At 34.5% G+C, this 20348-nt stretch overlaps 1 protein-coding gene across 6 annotated transcripts in view; it reads right to left on the minus strand.

Annotated features, from left to right (window-relative positions):
- Positions 1-275: 275 nt before the first annotated feature.
- Positions 276-20348, minus strand: part of SREK1 (splicing regulatory glutamic acid and lysine rich protein 1) — a 53261-nt gene continuing 33188 nt past the window's right edge. For 3 of the 6 annotated variants that reach the window (XM_004391447.2, XM_023729579.1, XM_023729578.1), the window contains 9 exons: positions 20155-20319; positions 19848-20026; positions 18515-18645; positions 17554-17668; positions 12627-12746; positions 11862-12242; positions 5663-5758; positions 3788-3932; positions 276-2464 (listed from right to left, as the gene is read on the minus strand). In XM_004391447.2, the coding sequence (XP_004391504.2) occupies positions 2315-2464; positions 3788-3932; positions 5663-5758; positions 11862-12242; positions 12627-12746; positions 17554-17668; positions 18515-18645; positions 19848-20026; positions 20155-20319 (1482 nt within the window). In that variant the 3' untranslated portion in view covers positions 276-2314. Of the gene's footprint in view, positions 2465-3787; positions 3933-5662; positions 5759-11196; positions 11314-11861; positions 12243-12626; positions 12747-17553; positions 17669-18514; positions 18646-19847; positions 20027-20154; positions 20320-20348 lie in introns of those variants that run through there. The other 3 variants (XM_023729577.1, XM_023729580.1, XR_002823750.1) reach the window with 2 other exon arrangements.

Here is a 20348-nt window from a genome sequence, read left to right on the forward strand (position 1 = left end):
CAACTTCTAAGTCCACGTCTTTTAAGATTGGTATGATCATCTTAAAGCTGAATAAGTATCACCAGCAAGAAAAATAATTAACAGCAGGAATCAAATTAAATATGTTACCTACCAACATAAGAAACATTTAATAGAGTCCAAATACAAGAAAATATTTAAACTTTAAATGATTGTTTTATAGACACAAACATGCACTTCATGTTAAAACAACCTCTGTGCCAATTAAAATGAGAGCAGGATGAAACAAACGCTTTTTTGAAATACATAAACAAATATTTCCTCTAAAATACTTAGCTTTATTAAAGAAATGGTACTAAAAATAACAAAGATTCAAACAACATTTTCTCTATTCTACTTACATATCATAAATAAGATAGCTATTGATGCAAGACACACACTCCTTCACAATCTTTCCATATGCATCCAAGCATTCTTGTATCAGAATAAGCTGTTTACTAGCCAACCGCATGTGGTTGAATGATTAAAATGACCGTCTATACTTTACATAGTAAAGCATTTTCCAAAATTTTAATGTATACAGTGACAAAAAAAAAAAAAACACAGTAATTCTGAACACACGAGTGATTAAGCAGCTTCATAATCAAACCAGGCTTCATTGCAATAAGGACAATTCTCCCCATTCTCCATTAAACACTTAAGTTTCAATAGTATTAACATTAAATGAAAAATCAAGTTGAAACCAAGTAACTAACATACTACTCAGCTTTTTAAATCTATAAAAGTAACTATTCCCATGAGGTAAGGCAACTGAGTAATCTGATTGTATTAGGTTGCATTAAAATAATTATACTTGATTTTTTTTTAACAACACGCTAATTAAAAGATACTACTTTTTCGGTAATATAACAATAATGAAAAGAGTTCTGAAACCATGAGTTATAGTTTTGAGGAAAAACACTGGCAATGTTGTCATTTTACCACTTACATACTTTCTGCAAAAAGTGAGCCTAAGAAGGATGGATGACCTGTATTTTAAACTCAAGTAAACATATTCTTAAACATAAAACAAGTAACCTCACATATACTCCTAGTCCTCCCTTTAGGTATAATTTCTGCACATCATTTACAAGAAAATGATTTAGAGGTAATAATTAAGGCCATCCAATGTAGATAACTAAAAGGTTTCCTCTGATTTAAGAAAAATAAGAACGTGCTTCATTTTCAATTATCACAGTATAAAACTGATGGTCCCAAAACTGCATTTTTGTTTCAAGCTCTAAAGTCATTCTTGAAAACAAGACTTCCCTCTCATATTAGGTAAGCTAAGTAAGCTCTTCTGACATGTCAGTTGCACACTTCTCTATGGGTGTGAATGGAATATCCATCTAGGTTCCATATGAATTGAGAATGACTAGCACATATAAAATTTCAGAAAACAGTATACCACATTTTAGAAGGCACTAAAGCTTCAGCTTGTGCTCCCATAGCGCACTTTGAAAACCCAGTTTCCTTTCTAGAAGGGCACCTTTGCCACCTACAGCTGACAAGACACACTGCAATATTATTCATAGTAAGCTTGGAAATGTCAAGGAAGTTCAAATAGAAATGCTCACTCTGTGGGGAGACCCAATGATTCTAAACACTGAATACTAATACATTATTATTAGTATTCAACACGGTTGCTCTTCCTTTTGCAATAGAACAGTAGCATGCATTGTCAGTTGTTTTCTAATCCACATATTTAAGCAATTTTAATCTGTAAAACTATTTTAAAGAAAAACTGCTATCCTAAACAGTGAGCAAAAGAAAACACAATAGTGAGAGTTTAACACAATCACTGTAAATCCTGTGAAGTAAATGTTAAAACTTCTTACATACTTTGCACTTACAAGGGTGTGTATATATTTGCACTGATTTCAAGCACATCATCAAACTGTATATAATGAAATTTTCAAAAAAGTAAAACAATACAAAATAACTAGCGTTTTTTCGAAAGAGCCTCCAATGCTTATCTCCAGTCTTTATGGATAGTACAAATTTGGATCTTTGATGTCCCATTTATTTGCAATGGTTCTTGGCAAACACTAACAAACCACATGACAAGTGTGTCAGCCACCACAGAAATGCACAGATTTTAGAAGATGAAAAGTTTGGGTAACATCTGTTATTTTCATGATGTCCATGCTTTCTTACTCAGTTAACAAGATGGCTACAAAGTCACCTAACAACCAAAACAGCTGTTAGCTCAGATCTATATGTTCAACTGGATTTCTTCACTGTTTACATCTTGTTGAGAGAATTAGAAGCTTTGGATTTTCATCCAGCGTTGAGTTTAGAGGTGTATTTGTCAGTCCTATACTACTTCTGTTTTAGCAGAGAGGTTTTCTTCATTTGGCTGACAGTTTCCATTCTGCTGTACTTTGTTTTCCTCAGTCCTTGGGGCATCCTTGTCATCTGCTTCTTTGCCTACACTTGAATCTGGTTCTTTATTGTGCTCTTTCTCCTACAATGAATATTAAGGTATACATTTAATATTTTCCTCAAGAATTGCCAGCTAATACATTTGGTTGTGTTTAAAATGTGCAACTTTGTTTTTTGGTGAATTAATAAAATTGGGTATTTTTTCCCATTATATTTTCATATAAAAAGAATATGCAAACCCATGCCAACTTGCGCTCTGTACCTCTCATAAAGATGGACAATCCATGAAAATTAATTTAGAATGAAATAGGTAAACAGAAATTCGAAGGAAGGGCTTGATAAAGTAGAATGAATCTTGCTGAAAAGAGTGAGACAGTTCCCAAAGATGCCAAAATAGATTTGTCATCTGGATATAAAAGATGCCAACATTAAAGGAACGTGGGAAAGAAGTCACTATTCCTTCTGCAAAGACTGTTCAAGAACAGCCCAAATTCTGCCCTCAGTTTAAGGAAGAATTAAATGAGGACATGCAGAATAGTACCTGGCACATAGTAATGAGCAATGAATGTTATTATTAGTGATGATGATGACAAACCTCTACCAGTATGAGAGTTAATAAAACTGTAAGATGAAGCTCCAGAACTTACAACTAGAATGATTTCCATATACACTTCACCAGTAAAATAAGGAAAATGATATCATGTGGAAGAACTTAAAATAAAATAAATAAATAAAAAACCTCTAAAGCATAGATGAGCAGTTTGGGAAGCAGTGAGACTGAATTCATGGGAGTGAAACTACTAGAATGGAAATTATGAGAATGCGGACACAAACTGAAGAATGTGACCAACGTCATTGAGTATTATGTGTAGAAACTGCTGAATGGAAACCTGTTTTTGCTATGTATACATTCACCAAAAATACAATTAAAATATTTAAAAAAAAATTTTTTTAAAAAAAGCTTACTTGGTGGTTTGGTTTTCCATTAACTATCCTAATCCAGCAAACCTAATTTTAAGTATATATTCCAAAATTACAATAGAATGTCTGTTCAAATCTGCTGATAAACAAATATATTGAGAAAAATGGCATCAAATAAAAATCTTACCATTATAAAATCAAATACATCCATTATTTATAGGTTATCTAAAAATGTTCTTATTGTATGCCCTTCATGGACTCTCAAATAAGGAATGTAATTGTTTAAATTTTAGTTGGCTCTTATCTCTTCCCTTCAAAAATCTAGTGTAAAAAAATTATCAATTTAACAAATATTAAAGATACCAACAATGTACAACACACTGTTGCTCTCTGAAAGAGCTTTTAGTCTAAAAATATTTCTATGCAATAAACAATCTCAATTATTAATTATTTAAAGCCCAGACAATGAAAGACCATTGCTTACTTTAAGTGAGGTACTGTTCTTCTCCAACTTCTCCTTTCCATCTCTGTCATTAGAACTCTTTCTTGTAGAGGCTGAACGTTCTCTCTCTCTTCTTTCACTGATGTGGTCCCTTTCTTTTTCTCTCTTTTTATCTTTCTTATTTCTGCTTTAAGAATATTGATAATATATGTCAATTAACTTCTAAAATATTAAATACCTATTTATATTTTTGACAAAATATTCTCATCTAACAGAGTATCTTAAATAACTGGTTTGACCAGTAACATATAAATGAGTCCTATAACTCCACCTACTTAAAAATAGCCAATCAATTAACCCTACTTCCAATTAATTTTTTAAAGCTAGACAAGTCATTTCTGTAGAGGCCACCATGTGCTTACACAAAATATAATTTTGTATTATCAATCTGTTAGTTTTAAAATATTCAAGGTTTACTGAGCTACTGTAATTGGGAAAAAATAAAAACAAAATATAGTGTTTTCTTATAAACCTTTTCAAAGCATTAAATGAATAAGCAGAAAGAAACAAAAAGGACAAAGAATCACATGTGGCCCTCAAGCGGGGCTGAATGACTAATAGCAAAGTTTAGAATTGCAAATAACCTATTTGTGCCGCCTGCCCATTACAGAGTACTACAAATTCAAGAACAAAGTTTATGCAGAAGATGGAATGAGTAAAAAGCTCCATTAAAAAACAAAAACAAAAAACTCTTATAGAAGGGATAAAACTTGATTTCATATCAGAAGCACAACAGATAAAACAGCCATAATATAGGATTCTATGCTTTTCTCTCTTAATTATGAATAGTTTAAAAATAGATACAAACATCAGTGGAACAAATTAAGTTTCAGGCAGTTAAGGAACTCTTTATCCAATCATTTGCTGATGGCTAAGCTAACTGAGCAGAGACTTCAGCGGCCACACACAACAAAAAACAGACTGTTAAAGACTGAACTGTGTCCCCTAAAAAAGACCTGGAGTCCTAATCCTTGGTACCTATAAAGGTGATCTTGTTTGAAAATAGGGTCTTTGATGATGTCATCAGTTAAATTAACATGAGGTCATACCAGAGTAGGGTAGAGCCTAATTCCGTGTGAGTGACGTCCTTATAAAAGAGGACAACATACAGAAACAAGAGGAAGTGATGTAATGTTGCAGCTACAAGCCAAGGAAAGCATGGAGCTACCAGAAGCTAGGACAGAGGCATGGTAACAGAGTGTCCCTAAAATTCTCAGAAGAAATCAACATAGCTGGCACCCTGGTCTCGGACTCAGCCCCCAGAACTGTGAAACAATAAATTTCCGTTGTTTGAAGCAGTCCACTTCATGTTATTTTGTTTCGGCAACCGCAAGAAACTAATATAGTTTGGTACCAGAATGAGTGCTGATACAACAAATACCTAAAAATGTGGAAATGGCTTTAGAATTCGACATGGGTAGAGGTTGGATGAGTCTTGAGATCCTTAAGAGTAAAAGCGTAGACTGCCTTGAAGAAATTATGGAAAGATGTCCTGGTACAGTTAAGTAACAAAATCAAGTACAGAACAGTATATATTCTATGCTATCTTTTGAATAAGAAATATGAAAATAAAAATTTAAATCATCATTTTGTGTCTCTGTACAAAAATCAAAGGATATAGAAACAAACTAGTAAGAATTGTAACTTATGGAGACAGAGTAGATGGCACATGGGTAGAAGTAAGGCTTCTCAATGTATAACTTTTTATATTGTTTTGATTTCTGAACCGTGCAAATGTATCACTCATTCAAAATATAAAGTTTAAAAAATAAATTGAACAGGGAAAAATTCTTGGTAATTTTTAAAATTCCTACCTCCTCCTCTTTAGTTATAGTACATGCTATGCTTTCGACTTACCTCCTAGGGGATGGAGACCTAGAAGATTTCCTTTTTATGGTTTTTGATGTTCTAGGTGATCTGGAAGAACTCCTGCTCCTCCTCCTACGCCTTTCCCTGAGAGCCAAAGACATTATCATTTTTAAAACAAACAGCAATTGAAATAAAAAGCAATTCAAATATACAAAAAGCAAAAGGGTCCTTAATGATCTCAAGAGAATGGTATTCTTTAGAGGCCAGTTGAAACTCATGTCCTTTATAAGCACATTTTATTATCTAATTTTGGTGCAGATCAAATTATGGAACACAAATTTTAGACTTAAAATCTTCTGAGACTTCATGTTAGAAAAGTTAGAGGGTCTCCTTTTCATCTGGTTTATCTGGACAAGAATTTCCTGAATAGTAAAAATAATAATGGATGCTTCATTTTTCTCTTAAGTTAAATACGTTCGTCCTCAGCATCTAAAACATGTTTTGTTTATCAGATTCTTTGTCAAGCATTTGGCTACTTGCTGCCCCACTGTGGATTATTTTATAACAAGGTAGCAGGCCCTTGTCAAGAACTGAAAGATAAGTTAGCTTGCACAATGTGAACTTTCCAGACACAGGTATTTCCCTCCAGTCTCCTACCATTTCATGAATGTTGTTCTATTAATTTAAAATTAAGTGCACAAGTTTCTTAGATATATTTAAAATAGCTAAAATCTGGGATTTAAATATGACAAAGTAAAAATTAACCATGTTTATTTTATCAAAACTGTTTTGCTTAACATATTAGAAAATGATGCAGATGCTAAACTACTTCATTTCTAAGGCTGGTCAAAGAAATAATAAACTTCACACCATGTCCCTAATTCAAGGGATGAGGTGTGAGGATATATTTATTAAATGATTAATGCATTCAATAATCTGACACAGAACTCTGATAATCAGTGGCCAGATGGCTGAAAGAACCAAATCCTCTGGAATTCAAGTTCTCCTTACCACCTCAGTAAATTGATTCTAGGCCAATATAACACTTGTCTAAGTTTTCATCTGTAAAGTAAAAAACAAAATAATGCTCAGATATGTGGTAAATATATGGCAGGTGTTAAAAAGACAAAAAAGTTCAAGAACTCTAAGTACACAAATAAATCAACTCCAGCTTTACCTAAGGCTCTCTCAATCATTACCTACTTTTATTTCCAAGATATCCAAAATTATACTCCCTGACTAATGTGGAAATTAGATCACGTATTCTATTCAATCAATGTCATTCTCTAACAGCTAGCATAAGAACCAAAAGTACTTTTTTCAAAGCATCACTGGTATCCCCAGACTTTAACTCTGCCTTGATCAGTGTAACTCTTCACTTATTTATTCAGAAAGTACTATGTACAGGTGAACATTAACAACCACACTTGCTGATAAGAACGGTGGATAGACAGCAATCTAAACTATCAATTACTTGAGAGAAGTTGTGAGCTGTTGTATAAAGAACATGGAAAGTGGAGTTGATTAGACTTAAGACTTAAATTTTAGTTCCAAACCTTAATAACTGCACAACCGGTGCTGTATTATTTAACCTGAGTCTCAATTTTTTCAAATGGAAAATAGAAGTAATTAATGTTTACCATTTACTAAACAAATCAGAGCATGTGAAAAGCAGAAAAATGCTAAAAGACAAGAAAGTAACTCTTTGACAAGCTCTTCTGAAAGCATGTATCATTCTAAATGGCTGAACCTTTATAAACTAATGTCAGTCATATTCTACAGGCCCCAGAGATTATTTGAGAATATATTTAGGACTGAATGTGAACATCTGAACTTTCTTAAAAGTCAAATGACTTAACAGCCCATGAAAAAATTAAACATTTCAAATCAGCAGAAAAAGTAAATTCAAATTACTAAAAATAAAACATTTCTGGTGTGAATGGCAATGTCTGAACTATCCAATGATAACAAAGGTATATGAGACATACAACAAATAAACTGTGCAGTAAAGATACAGTCATACGGCTCAACTGTTACCCATAGCAAATGAAGTCAGATTAATTTTTCAGTTTTGGTTCAATGCACTGAAAAATCCAGCAGAAATCTATTTTATTTTCATTCCCACTTTAATACATACTGCTGCCTTCAACCTTACGCTCTGAGGCAATTTCTAAAAGCAAGTACCAAGCACTGGTTAGAGAATTCTCAATTAAACTTAATCTCAGAAAAGCAGGGAAAGAGCCATTATACTGCTGATACTAAAGTGCAGAGCAGATGGAAAATTTTCCTCTCACAGCTTCAGTATCCTCAGATTTAAAACAGTAGTACAATAGTCCTCTCTCAGCCTTGTGAGGACTAAACGAAGTTAGGTATGAAAAACTCTACCAAGACACAGTATCTGGCATTTAGAAAAGCACTCAATAAATGCCTACAATTATCTTTTATTAACTAATCAAAGACTAGCAACAAGAATAAACAATTGGTCCTGACAAAAATTCTCAATAAAATAGGTATAAAATGGAAATTTCTCAACATAATAAAAGCCATCTATATCAAACCAACAGCCAACATCATTTTCAATGGAGAGAGGCTGAAAACATTCCCCTGAGAACAGGAACAAGACAAGGATACCCTTTATCACCACTCCTGTTTAATACTGTGCTGGAAGTCCTAGCTACTAGCACAATAAGGCAAGAAAAAGAAATAAAGGGCATCCAAATTGGTAAGGAAGAAGCAAAACTATCCCTATTTGCAGACAGTAAGATACTATACATAGAGAGCCCTAAAGAGTCCATAAGAAAACTACTGGAACTAATAGAAAGATTCAACAGAGTAGCAGGATACAACATAAACATACAAAAATCAGTTGGATTCCTATACACCAATAAAGAGAATGATGAAAAGGAAATCAGGAAAGCAGTATCATTTATAATAGTCCCTAAAAAAAAAAAATACTTAGGAATAAATCTAATCAGGGATGTAAAACACCTATACAAAGAAAACTACAAAACACTACTGCAAGAAACCCAGACAGACCTACATAAATGGAAAAACATACCATTCTCATGGACAGGAAGACTCAACATTGTGAAAATGTCAATTCTACCCAAAGCAATCTACAATGTAAACCCAATCCAAATCCAAAAGCATTCTTTACTAAGATGGAAAAACTAATCATTAAGTCTATATGGAAAGAGGCCCCAGATAAGTAAAGCACTATTGAAGAAAAAGAATAAAGTAGGAGGAATTGCACCACCTGACCTCAGAACCTACTATACAGCTATGGTAGTCAAAACAGCCTGGTACTGGTAAAACGATAGACACATTGACCAACAGAACAGAGTCAAGAACCCATATGTAAATCCATCCACCTATGGTCACCTGATCTTTGACAAAGGCCCAAAGTCCATCCAATGGGGAAATGACAGTCTTTTTAATAAATGGTGCTGGCAAATCTGGACGTCCATCTGCAAAAAAATGAAATAGGATCCATACCTCACACCATACACAAAAACTAATTCAAAATGGAGCAAAGACCTAAATACAAAACCCAAAACTATAAAGACCATAGAAGAAAAAACAGGATCAATGCTAGAGGCCCTAAGACACGGACGGCATAAATAGGATACAAACCATAACTAACAATACACAAACACGAGAAGACAAGCTAGATATCTGAGATCTTCTAAAAATTAAACACTTAGGCTCTTCAAAAGACTTCACCAAAAGAGTAAAAAAGAGAGCCTACAGACTGGGAAGGAATTTTTGGCAATGACAAATTCAACAAAGGTCTAATTCTCTAAAATCTATAGAAAACTCCAACACCTCTACAACAAAAAGACAAATATAAATAATCCAACTAAAAAAGGGGCAAAGGATATGAACAGACACTTCACCAAAGAAGACATTCAAGTGGCTAATGAGACACATAAGGAAATGCTCACAATCACTAGCCATTAAAGATATGTAAATCAAAGCTACAATGAGATACCATCTCACTCCAATCAAAAAAACAGAAAATAACAAATGTTGGAGAGGCTGTGGGGAGATTGGAACTCTTATGCACTGCTGGTGGAAATGTAAAATGGTAGAACTATTTTGGAAAACGATATGGAGCCTCCTTAAAAAGCTAGAAATAGAAATACCATGTGATCCAGCAATCTCACTACTAGGAATATATCCTAGAGAATTAAGAGCCGTCGCACAAATAGACATATGCACACCCATGTTCACTGCAGCATTACTCACAATAGCAAAAAGATGGAAACAACATAAGTGTCCACCAACAGATGAACGGATAAACAAACTATGGCACGTACACACAATGGAATACTACACAACAATAAAGAACAATGATAAATTCACAAAACATCTCACAAATTAATCTGGACGGCACTATGGTGAGTGAAATAAGTCAATTACAAGAGGACAAATACTGTTATAACTACTATTATAAAAACTCACGAAAAGGTTTATACACAGAAAGAAACAATCTTTGATGGTTACTAGGGAGGGGAGGGGTGGGGAGGGAAAAACACTAGACAATAGATAAGTGGTAACTTTGGTGAAGGGTAAGACAGTACATACTTCACTTTGGTGAAGGGTAAGACTGGGGAAATCAGCACAACTTGACCAACGCAAAGTCATGGAAGCTTCATAGACACATCCAAGCTCCCTAAGGGCTCGAATTACTGGGCTGCGGACCATGGTCTCAGGGGACATCTAGCTTAACTGGCATAACATAGTTTATGAAGAGAATGTTCCACATCCTATTCTGGTGAGTAGCATCTGAGGTCTTAAAAGCTTGGGAGCCACCACCTAAGATACTGCACTGGTCCCACCCCATCTGAAGAAAACCAAAGATACAAGGGAAAGATTAGTCCAAAGGACTAATGGACCACAACTACCATAGCCTCCACCAGAATGAGTACACCACAACTAGATGGCACCCAGCTACTACCACCGACTACTCTGACAGGGATCACAAACAGAGAGTCCCAGACAGAGCTGGGGAAAAATGCAGAACAAAATTCTAACTCACAAAAAAAGACCGACTTACTGGTCTGATAGAGAGTGGAAAAACCCCAAGAGTATGGCCCTCTGACACTCTTTTAACTCAGTACTGAAGTCACTCCTGAAGTTCACCCTTCAGCCAAAGATTAGACAGGCCATAAAACAAAACAAGACTAAATGGGCACACCAGCCCAGGAGCAAGGATGAGAAAGCAGGAGGGGACAGGAAAGCTGTTAATGAGGAACCCAAGGTCAAGAAGGGGAGAGTGTTGACATGTCGTGGGGTTGGCAACCAATGTCACTAAACAATATGTGTATTAACTGTTTAATGAGAAACTAATCTGCTCTGTAAACCTTTATCTAATAACAAAACAAACGCGCTGCCATCAAGTAATTAAAAAAAAAAAAACTTGTAAAACTCAAGATAAAAGTAGGAAGACACATTCCCTTTATATCAGAAATTATTTTCTACAAAAAAATCATTCTAAAATACTTTTAAACTTGTTAAAACATTTTAAAAATATTTTTAAGATATAGTTTAACGCAAGTTAGGAACTCCCATTTATTTACAGTCATGGTTATCATCTGGGGAAATGGATGTGGGTTTAGATAATCTTGAATCTGAAGGAAGATCCTCATTTTGCACCTGTTACTATGGCAACTTGCAACCACCTGGTGGGAGTGTACCTGTTAATAAATTGAGGGAATAATCCTAAGAAAAAAGCAAATTCCTTAAAACTGCCAAATAAAAGAGAACCAAAATTTAAATTTCTTGCATTCAACAAAACAGAGATGTAAAAATTACTTAGATGACAAAAAGGACGAACACTTCAAGTCTGAAAGCCATTTTGCATATTAAGATTTATCACATCATTCCAGAGAAATACAGAAGCCTAAAAGGTCAATTCCTCTACATTTTTATAAAAATACTTGCCCGTACCATCCCACACTCCTAGAGAAAAAATAAAAGCAGGATGAAAACAGCAATTATAGAGGACTGTTAAAACTTTTCAAATAACTTTGTCTTTTCTTCATAAATTCAAATATTGTGGCAATCGCAATCTAGATTGCCACAATACTAGAGAAATGTTCACTCTGCAATTAGGGGAAAACTTTCTGCCATTATTGTACTGATTTCCACTTGTATAAGACAATCTCTTCCACTTCAGTTAAAATTTATGCTTTCATTTTGTCATCAGTAAACCCCTTGATACAAATTTTAAGCATTCTCAAACCTGCTGGAACTACGAGATCTTCTTGATGCATTGTAACTTCTGGGTGGTGTTCTGGATTTTTTATCCTTCTTTCTTTTCTCATCTATTTCTCTGGATTTGTCCTTTTCTCGGTCCTTCTCTTTGTCCTGTTCTTTTTCCTTCTCTTTGTCTCGCTCTTTTTCATGCTCTTTTTCCCGCTCTCTCTCTCTGTCCTTTTCTTTGTCTTTTTCCCGATCCTTTTCCCGTTCTTTATCACGGTCTTTATCTTTGTTTTTACCCCGTTCCTTTTCTTTTTCACGTTCCTTTTCCCTCTCTCTCTCTTTTTCCCTTTCCTTTTCTCTATCTTTTTCTTTCACTCTTTCCTTTTCCTTGATCTTTTCTCGAGTGTCTTTTCTCTTGTCCCTTTAAAAACAAAAATAAATACATAAATTTGCAACTAAAATAATTCTACCTCCCCACCTCAGAAAAAGGGTCTCCCTGTCTTTCCTCAACGATTACCAACACAAAGCAATTTGTAATGGCTATAGACTTCATACTTAAATTTCTACATAACTCATGTGTACATGAAGCTATTAAATGAAACAATTAACAGGCTGACTTGAAAAGTTTGGAAGCCTCGTTAGTAATACTAACCATCAAATTCAAATCAATGGCAATCAATATTAATCCTACATTACTAAAACAATCAGAAAAAAAGTTTTATTTCTCTTATTAGAAATCCAAACCACAACAGATTTTTAACAAACCAAGCCAATGAAAAATATCCTTAATTCCCCTAAAACTCACCGTGAACGCGAACGACTCCTTGACTTCCGTCTCTCTCTCGATTTAGAGCGTTTTTTATGCGGGCTCTTAGATCTACGTCTATCCTTCTGTCTTGAACGTGATCTATTATGGGACCTACTCCTAAAGAAAAACAAATTGTTAGAACATCAAAATTTGTTCTTAGAACTTCAATTCTAAAAAATTTAAGATGTCTTTCAAATAAGAATTTTAAAACCTATCCCAATAGTATTTATCAATATTTTTAAATTCCCTATTATATGACACTTCAGTTGGATTCTATTAAAAACATCCATTTATTGAAAACTTTACCAGACATTTCATTGTTCAGAACACAAAGACAGAAACAATGGAAGAATTTATTCCCTATGTCAGACTTAAGTTAATATTTCCAGGTGTGCTTTTCTTTTGCCAACTATTATATGCCTCAAATTAGTGAAATCTCTCCCACAGTCCAAGTTTTCATGTCATAAATTGTCTCTAACTCAAAAGAAAAGAACTTGACTTGCATGTAATACGACTGCTTCTGATTATAACTTATCTTGATAGGGAGTAGTGGTGGTATAGTTCAACAGTTTCTATAAATGGCTGTGTGGTATTTGTCCTAACAAATACATTAAGAACAACGTAAAAGGAAACACAGTACTAATGACAGTACTAGTTGTGACAGGAAAATAAAAATCACTACTTGTGAGTTAAAGCTAGATATAACCAAATGTTGGGTTTGCATTGTCTTGATTTTATAAGTATAAACATACCTATTAAAAGAAACCTTTATTAGTGGAATCCTTGCAGGAAAAACAACTGCTATCCCAATTTTGAAATCCTCTAAGTCCCCTTCTTTCCCGACTGCAATAACTGTTTTCATAATGTGATTTCTCCATAATGAGGTTTCCTAGGAACTATTTATTATCATACAACAAAATGGATTGAACACAACTTAAATAACAAAGTGATTAGACTCACTGGCTTTGGAGTCAACCAACCTGGCCCTGAAGCTCTGCCAAACACTAACTGTGAGAACTTAGGCTAGTTGCTTACCCTCTCTAAGTTTCTTCATCTATAAAGTAGAGTAAAAATCGTATCTACATCTCCTCAGGCTGTCATGAGGATTAAACCTGATGATGTATGTAAAACTGCCTAGAAGTCTTTGGCACCAATGCTCAAAACTCTGAACTCTTGATACTACCATCATCGTTATTAACAATTAATGTAAATGTAAACCTTTAAGCACTGTACTCTAAGGAGGTCAAATGAACTTCCAAAAGTTCGCTTTATATAACTAAAACTCATTTTGATAGTTATATGTTTTTAAGTTAAAATTCAAACATCTATAAAAGAAATACATTATGCTTGTGGTATGCTAGGTAACTAGAAAAATCTCCAGACAATTCTCAATTAATAACAAAATCTTGTTTTTTAAACACAATTTTCAGTTAGCCAAAATTTGTTTTCTAATAGCTAATTTTTAACTGAACTATTTATCTTTTATATGGCTTTAAAATCTGTCTTCCTACCACATTTTTAATACAAGAAGATAATTCACATTTCGTTGAAATCTTTATCACTAGTAACCCAAGAGACAACAAGGGTCAAGTAGTAGGTATTAACGCAAAACTTAGAACATTTTTAGTCCATTTACAGATATACACATAGGGTAACCTTTTAAAGTATCTTTGCTTCTACGTTTCCAGTTAACCTTGTTAAAAGTATAAATAATGCTTTTGTTTTCTTCAAACCACCGATTTTTGATCTTAAACAGAAGATAAGTTCCTTTAAAAAAAAGTAATCATAACCTGAATAAATATTAATAAAAAAGAAGTTTCCCGATCACTTGGCCTCCCACCTTACTTACCCTGTGGGGTCCTCAGAGTTTGAAAGTTATTGCTCAAGAGTAATTATGCTATATACTTTTGACATTAAATATTCTCATGTCTCTATCTCACCTGCTAATAGCCTTCAAGTTTTCTGATTAAGAATGCTAAAAACTTCAAGAGAAAATCTAATCCAACCAACGATAAAGCTGATTTGAGTTACGGTTAGCAGTTCTCCTTTTCACATAATTTGCAAAATTACATTTTAAAATTAACCTGTAAATAAAGGGCAACTTACCAATATGCTGAATCAAACTTCATTTTGTAAATCAGTTGTTTCCCATTAAAACATTATAAAAGGTCTTATAGTTCTTATGCTGGTCTGTCAAAGCTACTTAACTTAAAATGTAACAATTATAGTACTACCCATCTTCTCTAATACTCTCTCTATGGAAAAAACATATCAAAATTTACCTGAACACAGTAGAAACACATCTTCCTCCAGTCCTAGCCAAGGTCACAGTGACAAGAAACCCCTTCTTTCCTCTTACCATAACAACGGGGAAGGAATAGAGAAAGAATACAAAGGGGGAAAGAGAGGCTCTAGAAGATCTGAGGATGCTGAGAAGGCAGAAAAGGATGGGCCTTCAAGAGCAAAAAGCTCCTGCCAACTCACACTTCTAAGTCTAGTGGGTCAGAGCCAAAGCTGAGGGTACCACACTCCCACTAGCAGGAGACGGAAAGCGAAGAAAGGCTTATCACTCCCCTCCTCCACTTCCGGGGGCTCCTTCATAGGTGGTTCCAAGCCAAGATTCTTTAAGTCAAATGTTTTTAGGTAAGAAACTCTTTTTTTTCCTTTAAACAGAACTTGTCTTCTTTTGTATTTGTTCATGAACCTAGTCAAGGCCACACGCATTTCTACACCCCGTGTATAAAAATAGAATATGCTAACCGAAAAAAGATGCATAGATACACAGTAAAACCTGCGAAAGCCGGAACCTGTGTAAGACGGAAAAGTATCAGAGAAGGAAAACTCAACTATTTTCCAATAAAAGGAATGACAGAAAGGTGCCAAGACCGTACCCTGTCAAAGGTGGAAAACTTGTGAGACCAGGAAAAACACAGCAGTTCTGTCGAGCTCCACCTCTCGCAGGTTTCACTATCCTTTCCACTTTGACAAAGAAGCCAACAGCAAGTAGCAAGTAATTTCTAATGCTACATAGTTAGATAGATCTACACGAAAGTACTTCCATGAATAAAAATAATTAATAAATTTCAATTTTGACTGAAAAATCTCTCACCCTATAACCCCCGGAAGGAAAAAAAGTCCAAACATACTTAAAATGGTAAGAACAAAACCTTTAAAGTAGATAATTAAATTATTCACTATAATTAAAAAATAAAAATAAGGCTTCACATAGATTATCAAGGAAACAAGTTTCTGGTTTTTTTTCCCAGCCTCAGAAAAACACTAAGGTATATTAGATTTAAAACATGGCTCTTGTACTCAACACAAAATGAAATTGAAGTCATTTTTATCCTCAGAAAAGAAGTGGTAACTCTCCTGCCCAGTTTTACTATTTCCTTGATCTCCTTTACCCTCACCATATCCTGTCAACACGTGGAAACAGTCATAGTCTAGCACTGCTGCTGCTTCTGTACCACTTTCTTCTTGCTTCTGCTGCACTACCTTAACCTTATTCCTCCTACATGAAGCAACATCCTTCACTAGGTGCCGAAGATGCCTTACTACAAGACACTGGAGGGAGATAATAAAACCACATTCCAAAGGAGATTTTGCAAACTAAGAATAAAGAAGTATACACCAGTAAACAGCTAAAATACAGTACTGGAGCCAAAGAAAAAATACATTTTCCCATCTCATTCCCTGAATCTCCTCAATCATCACAGAAAAATGGACTAAACTGAGCTTGCTGGTGAGGCTCAACGTACTGGTTCCTTTCCTCCCTCTTCAAACCCTCCTTTTCTATTCTAATACTCCCACGTCAAGCACACACATATGCGCGCGCACACAATTTCCTTTCCTCTCTCTCTCTAGACATTAGTATAAGGATGTGTATACACATAACATGCCATTAGAATTCACTATACACATTTTGTAGGAGCGCTGGTGACACAGTGGTTAAGCACTTGGCTGCTAACCAAAAGGCTGGCAGTTCAAATTCACCAGCTGCTCCATGATGTGGAGAAAGATGTGGCAGTTTGCTTCCGTAAAGATTTAGCCTTGGAAACCCTATGGGGCAGTTGTACTCTGTCCTATAGGGTAGCTATAAGTTGGAATCGACTCAAAAGCAATGGGTTTTATGCACATTTTTACATTTCGACAAAAGCCTCCTACACACCTTAAAGAAGACAACAGAATTTATAGCTTTAGACATTCTTAGAGGACTTCCAATCAAGATGGTATTGCAAATCTACATTTTAATTTACATTTTGAGGCTTCCTTTACATCAAACACAAAGCAATGAAAGATAAAAGAGAATATTAAGAGAGCTATTCTCAAAAATAAGATAATCAGAAACAGAGTATAAGCACAAGAGTTGGAGCTAAAGCTGCAAGTTACTCCTGGGTTTCAGGTCCAGAAGTGGGCAGAGAAGGCTCTTATCCCTAAGACTTATCAAGAACTTAAAATGCACCATTTGACACATGGTACTGGAAATAGGTAATTGCTTGAAACCAAGAGCTGGGGTGGGACTCCTAGCCCTTAAGTGAACTCTGAGGGCAAAAAACAAAGGTGCAACTTCAGCACCACCACTAAATACATGCCCTTTTCTCAATATGAAGAATGAAAAGAGTTTTTGACACTTCTGTATAAAGATTAGTTCACTCTTGGTTAGAAAAATTAGGAATAGAACATCTTTAGATAGAACACTAACTTCTACAACTAAAAATCAGTTAAAATACTAAAAATTAAACATCAAACTATATAAAATTTCATTCTTAAGTAAAGTATTGTAACAATATTTAATTGTAACCACACTTCCAGGTGAACCCTGCTAAAATGTCTAAATTTTCTTTTTGACAAAAACTCAGAAAATCTCCATTATTTCAAATACAAAACTGAAAAAATTTAAAATGATATTAGAAATCCTCACCTGTGTTTTGACTGTGATCTTTTCCTTCTAGAATGGGATTTTGAGCTAGACCTGGATTTTGAACGAGTGTGGGAACGAGATCGACCGCCTTTTCTTTCATTGCTCTTTCCAGACTCTGGGAGGAAAAAACCACTTTGCAGTGTCAGCTCAGAACAATTAAAGATCCCAGTTAATAATCAGGCACAAGTGGAATGTACCACATATAGTGCAAGGGGCCTACTCTCTGTACATCCTCCTCCTGTGCAATTATCCTTCAGAAACATCCAAGAAAGTCATTGCATAAACTCGTTGAGTGCAGCCACCCTGCAGCAGTACATATAAACCACATGATTATAAACAGCTGTTCGTAATATTTTGTTGCTGCCATAATGTACGATTATAACATGTCTGTAATTCCTATGACAGAGATTTTAAGTCCTTTTCTCATTTATTTTGCTAGAGTTGAAGCATGAGTGTTAAAGTAAAAATTTGCTCAAATGTGTAAACCACCTGGACGTTTTTAGATTTTTAAATTATTTTGGTTAGCAACACAAAAGTTTGATTAAGTGCTCCCTTATCTTGCTAAAACAGAATACCTTTTTTTTTTTTCCTATAAATCATGGGCTCTGTTTTTAAAATTAAAGCTTTGAAGGAAAGTGGAATCTGCTTAGCCATAATATTTTAAGTATATTTACTTTTTCAGCTTCACAATAACATTTATGTTTTCCTTCAAGCAAATTAGTTTTGAGAACTGATTTCGCTATTAAAATATAAAGAGCTGATTAATTCAGGCTACAGTGCCTCAATCCAGTATAATGGAAAAATATAATGTTCTTTGACATGAATAAGTCACTTACTCTTTCTTGAGTTTCAGTCTTCTTTGTAAATGAAGGGACTGAACAAAATAATTTCTAAAATTCCTTCCAGTTCTAAGCCTCTATAATCTTTAACCTAAGACCTATGTAACAACTTATGGCCTTACCTGGTTCAATAGCTGCTGAGATAAATGACTGAGCCTCTCGTACTCGCTTCATAACTTCTTCTAACTCCTTAGCTGCAGCCTGAGGTGTCATCTCAGGGGGTTTTACTATTGCATTGTTGGAGTGATTTATTCTAAATTAAAAATATTAGCATATCACAAATACACACCATATTTTACAAAACATGAAACAATCTAATGTTTACATGATATGCACATTTATAAATCTGAGGATATCTTGCAAGAACATTAAATAAAGAATAGCCAAAAACAACTCCAAAACCATTATTAAGCACTCATCCCCACCTCCCACCATCAATTATTAACAAAGCCAAAAGCAAAGGGAAAAAAAGAAAAAGTGAACCTTGGATGACTTCTTTAACAACTCAAATAGACCAAAGCAAGTATTTTTCCACGTATCTATAATAAATTAAAATCCTGACACCAATATTAAAGTGAATTATTTCTATTCCTAGATTATAAGATTTTGTTGACAGTATCTGAACCTTGGGATGAAGGGGAAGCTATATATTATGTGCACCATTTTAATTAACCCTGGACCACAGCTGAGTTAGACACAGCTTTGAATGAGGAAGGCAGCTGATAAAACTCTTACCACACTAGGCAAGAGCAGGTTCTCTGATGCACTTAAGTAAATTTGGTGCGTCTAGCTTTACCCTTCCTACATCCATTAAGAACAGTTATTTATCCTGTAATACCATAATCCTGATCAAACTATGTAACTAAGGCAATTATCTCTATGAAATTCAGATAAAACTATATTTGCCTCAATAATCTAAAAGAAAAATAATTTCTAGTGTTGAGTATCTGGAAGGCTACATAAACTTTTCATTTTGCAAACAAGAATGTGAGCACACCTTAAAACTCAAAATGTTCGATTTAAAACACTTACGTGTACTTAGTATTATTTTCTTCCTGGAGTTTTGAATTTACCAAAGTTCTTATGATTCTAATTCAACCCACATGTTAAATGGTCCGTTAGCCTAAAGTCATGATACAAAACCAACCTGACTTGTTATAGCTTATGGAAGTATACCTACAATTGTTATGTAGAGTATATAAATGACATGTTAAGATTAAATTAGACCTTATAAAAAGAGAAAACAAGACAAATGTCTTCCAATACAACTTTAGGAATTTAAAGGCTAAAACAGTAAGCATCTCATGCACTTCATTTATACTTAACACAAAGTCTTCCTTTCCACAAATTGCCAATTACTATTAAAAAGGAAAAAAGAAAAAAAAGCCTTAATTACATCAAAATTACTTAAAATTTTTCAAAACAATTAAAATTTCTTTGTTTAGGGTTTCTTACTTCAGTGGCCTGTCTCCAAACATAACTCCATTAAAAGCAAGGGCCCTTGGTACAGAATTTTGGTCTGCAAATTCCACAAAAGCAAACCGAGTTGGCTGAGTCTCATCACCTGCCATCCGTACAAACTTCACTTCTCCAACTTGTTTAAAAAATTCAAGTAGTTGATCAGCTGTCGTTGTCTGAGAAAACAAAGTGACACTTAAACTATATTCTTTTAAAAAATCAGGTAAATGTTACTTTAGCAACCGATAAGATTTTTAAGAGGAAAAAACAATGAGCTACTACCACTCAGTTTCTTCTTAGTTACCTGAGAATTCAAATTTCCAACATAGACTGTTCTCCTAATTTCATCAATTTTGGAAGGATCCACATTTCCCATAAGTGGTGGCTGTGGTATCTCTCCAAGTGTTGTAATGTTGGGGTCTAGTGCTGCTGCTGGTATAGCTCCCAAACTGCTAAGTGAAACACCAAGCTATTAAAAAAAAAAAGTCCCTAAAATTT

This window comes from Trichechus manatus, unplaced genomic scaffold (assembly GCF_000243295.1).
Source record: "Trichechus manatus latirostris isolate Lorelei unplaced genomic scaffold, TriManLat1.0 scaffold00029, whole genome shotgun sequence".
In the NCBI taxonomy this organism is placed as follows: domain Eukaryota; kingdom Metazoa; phylum Chordata; class Mammalia; order Sirenia; family Trichechidae; genus Trichechus; species Trichechus manatus.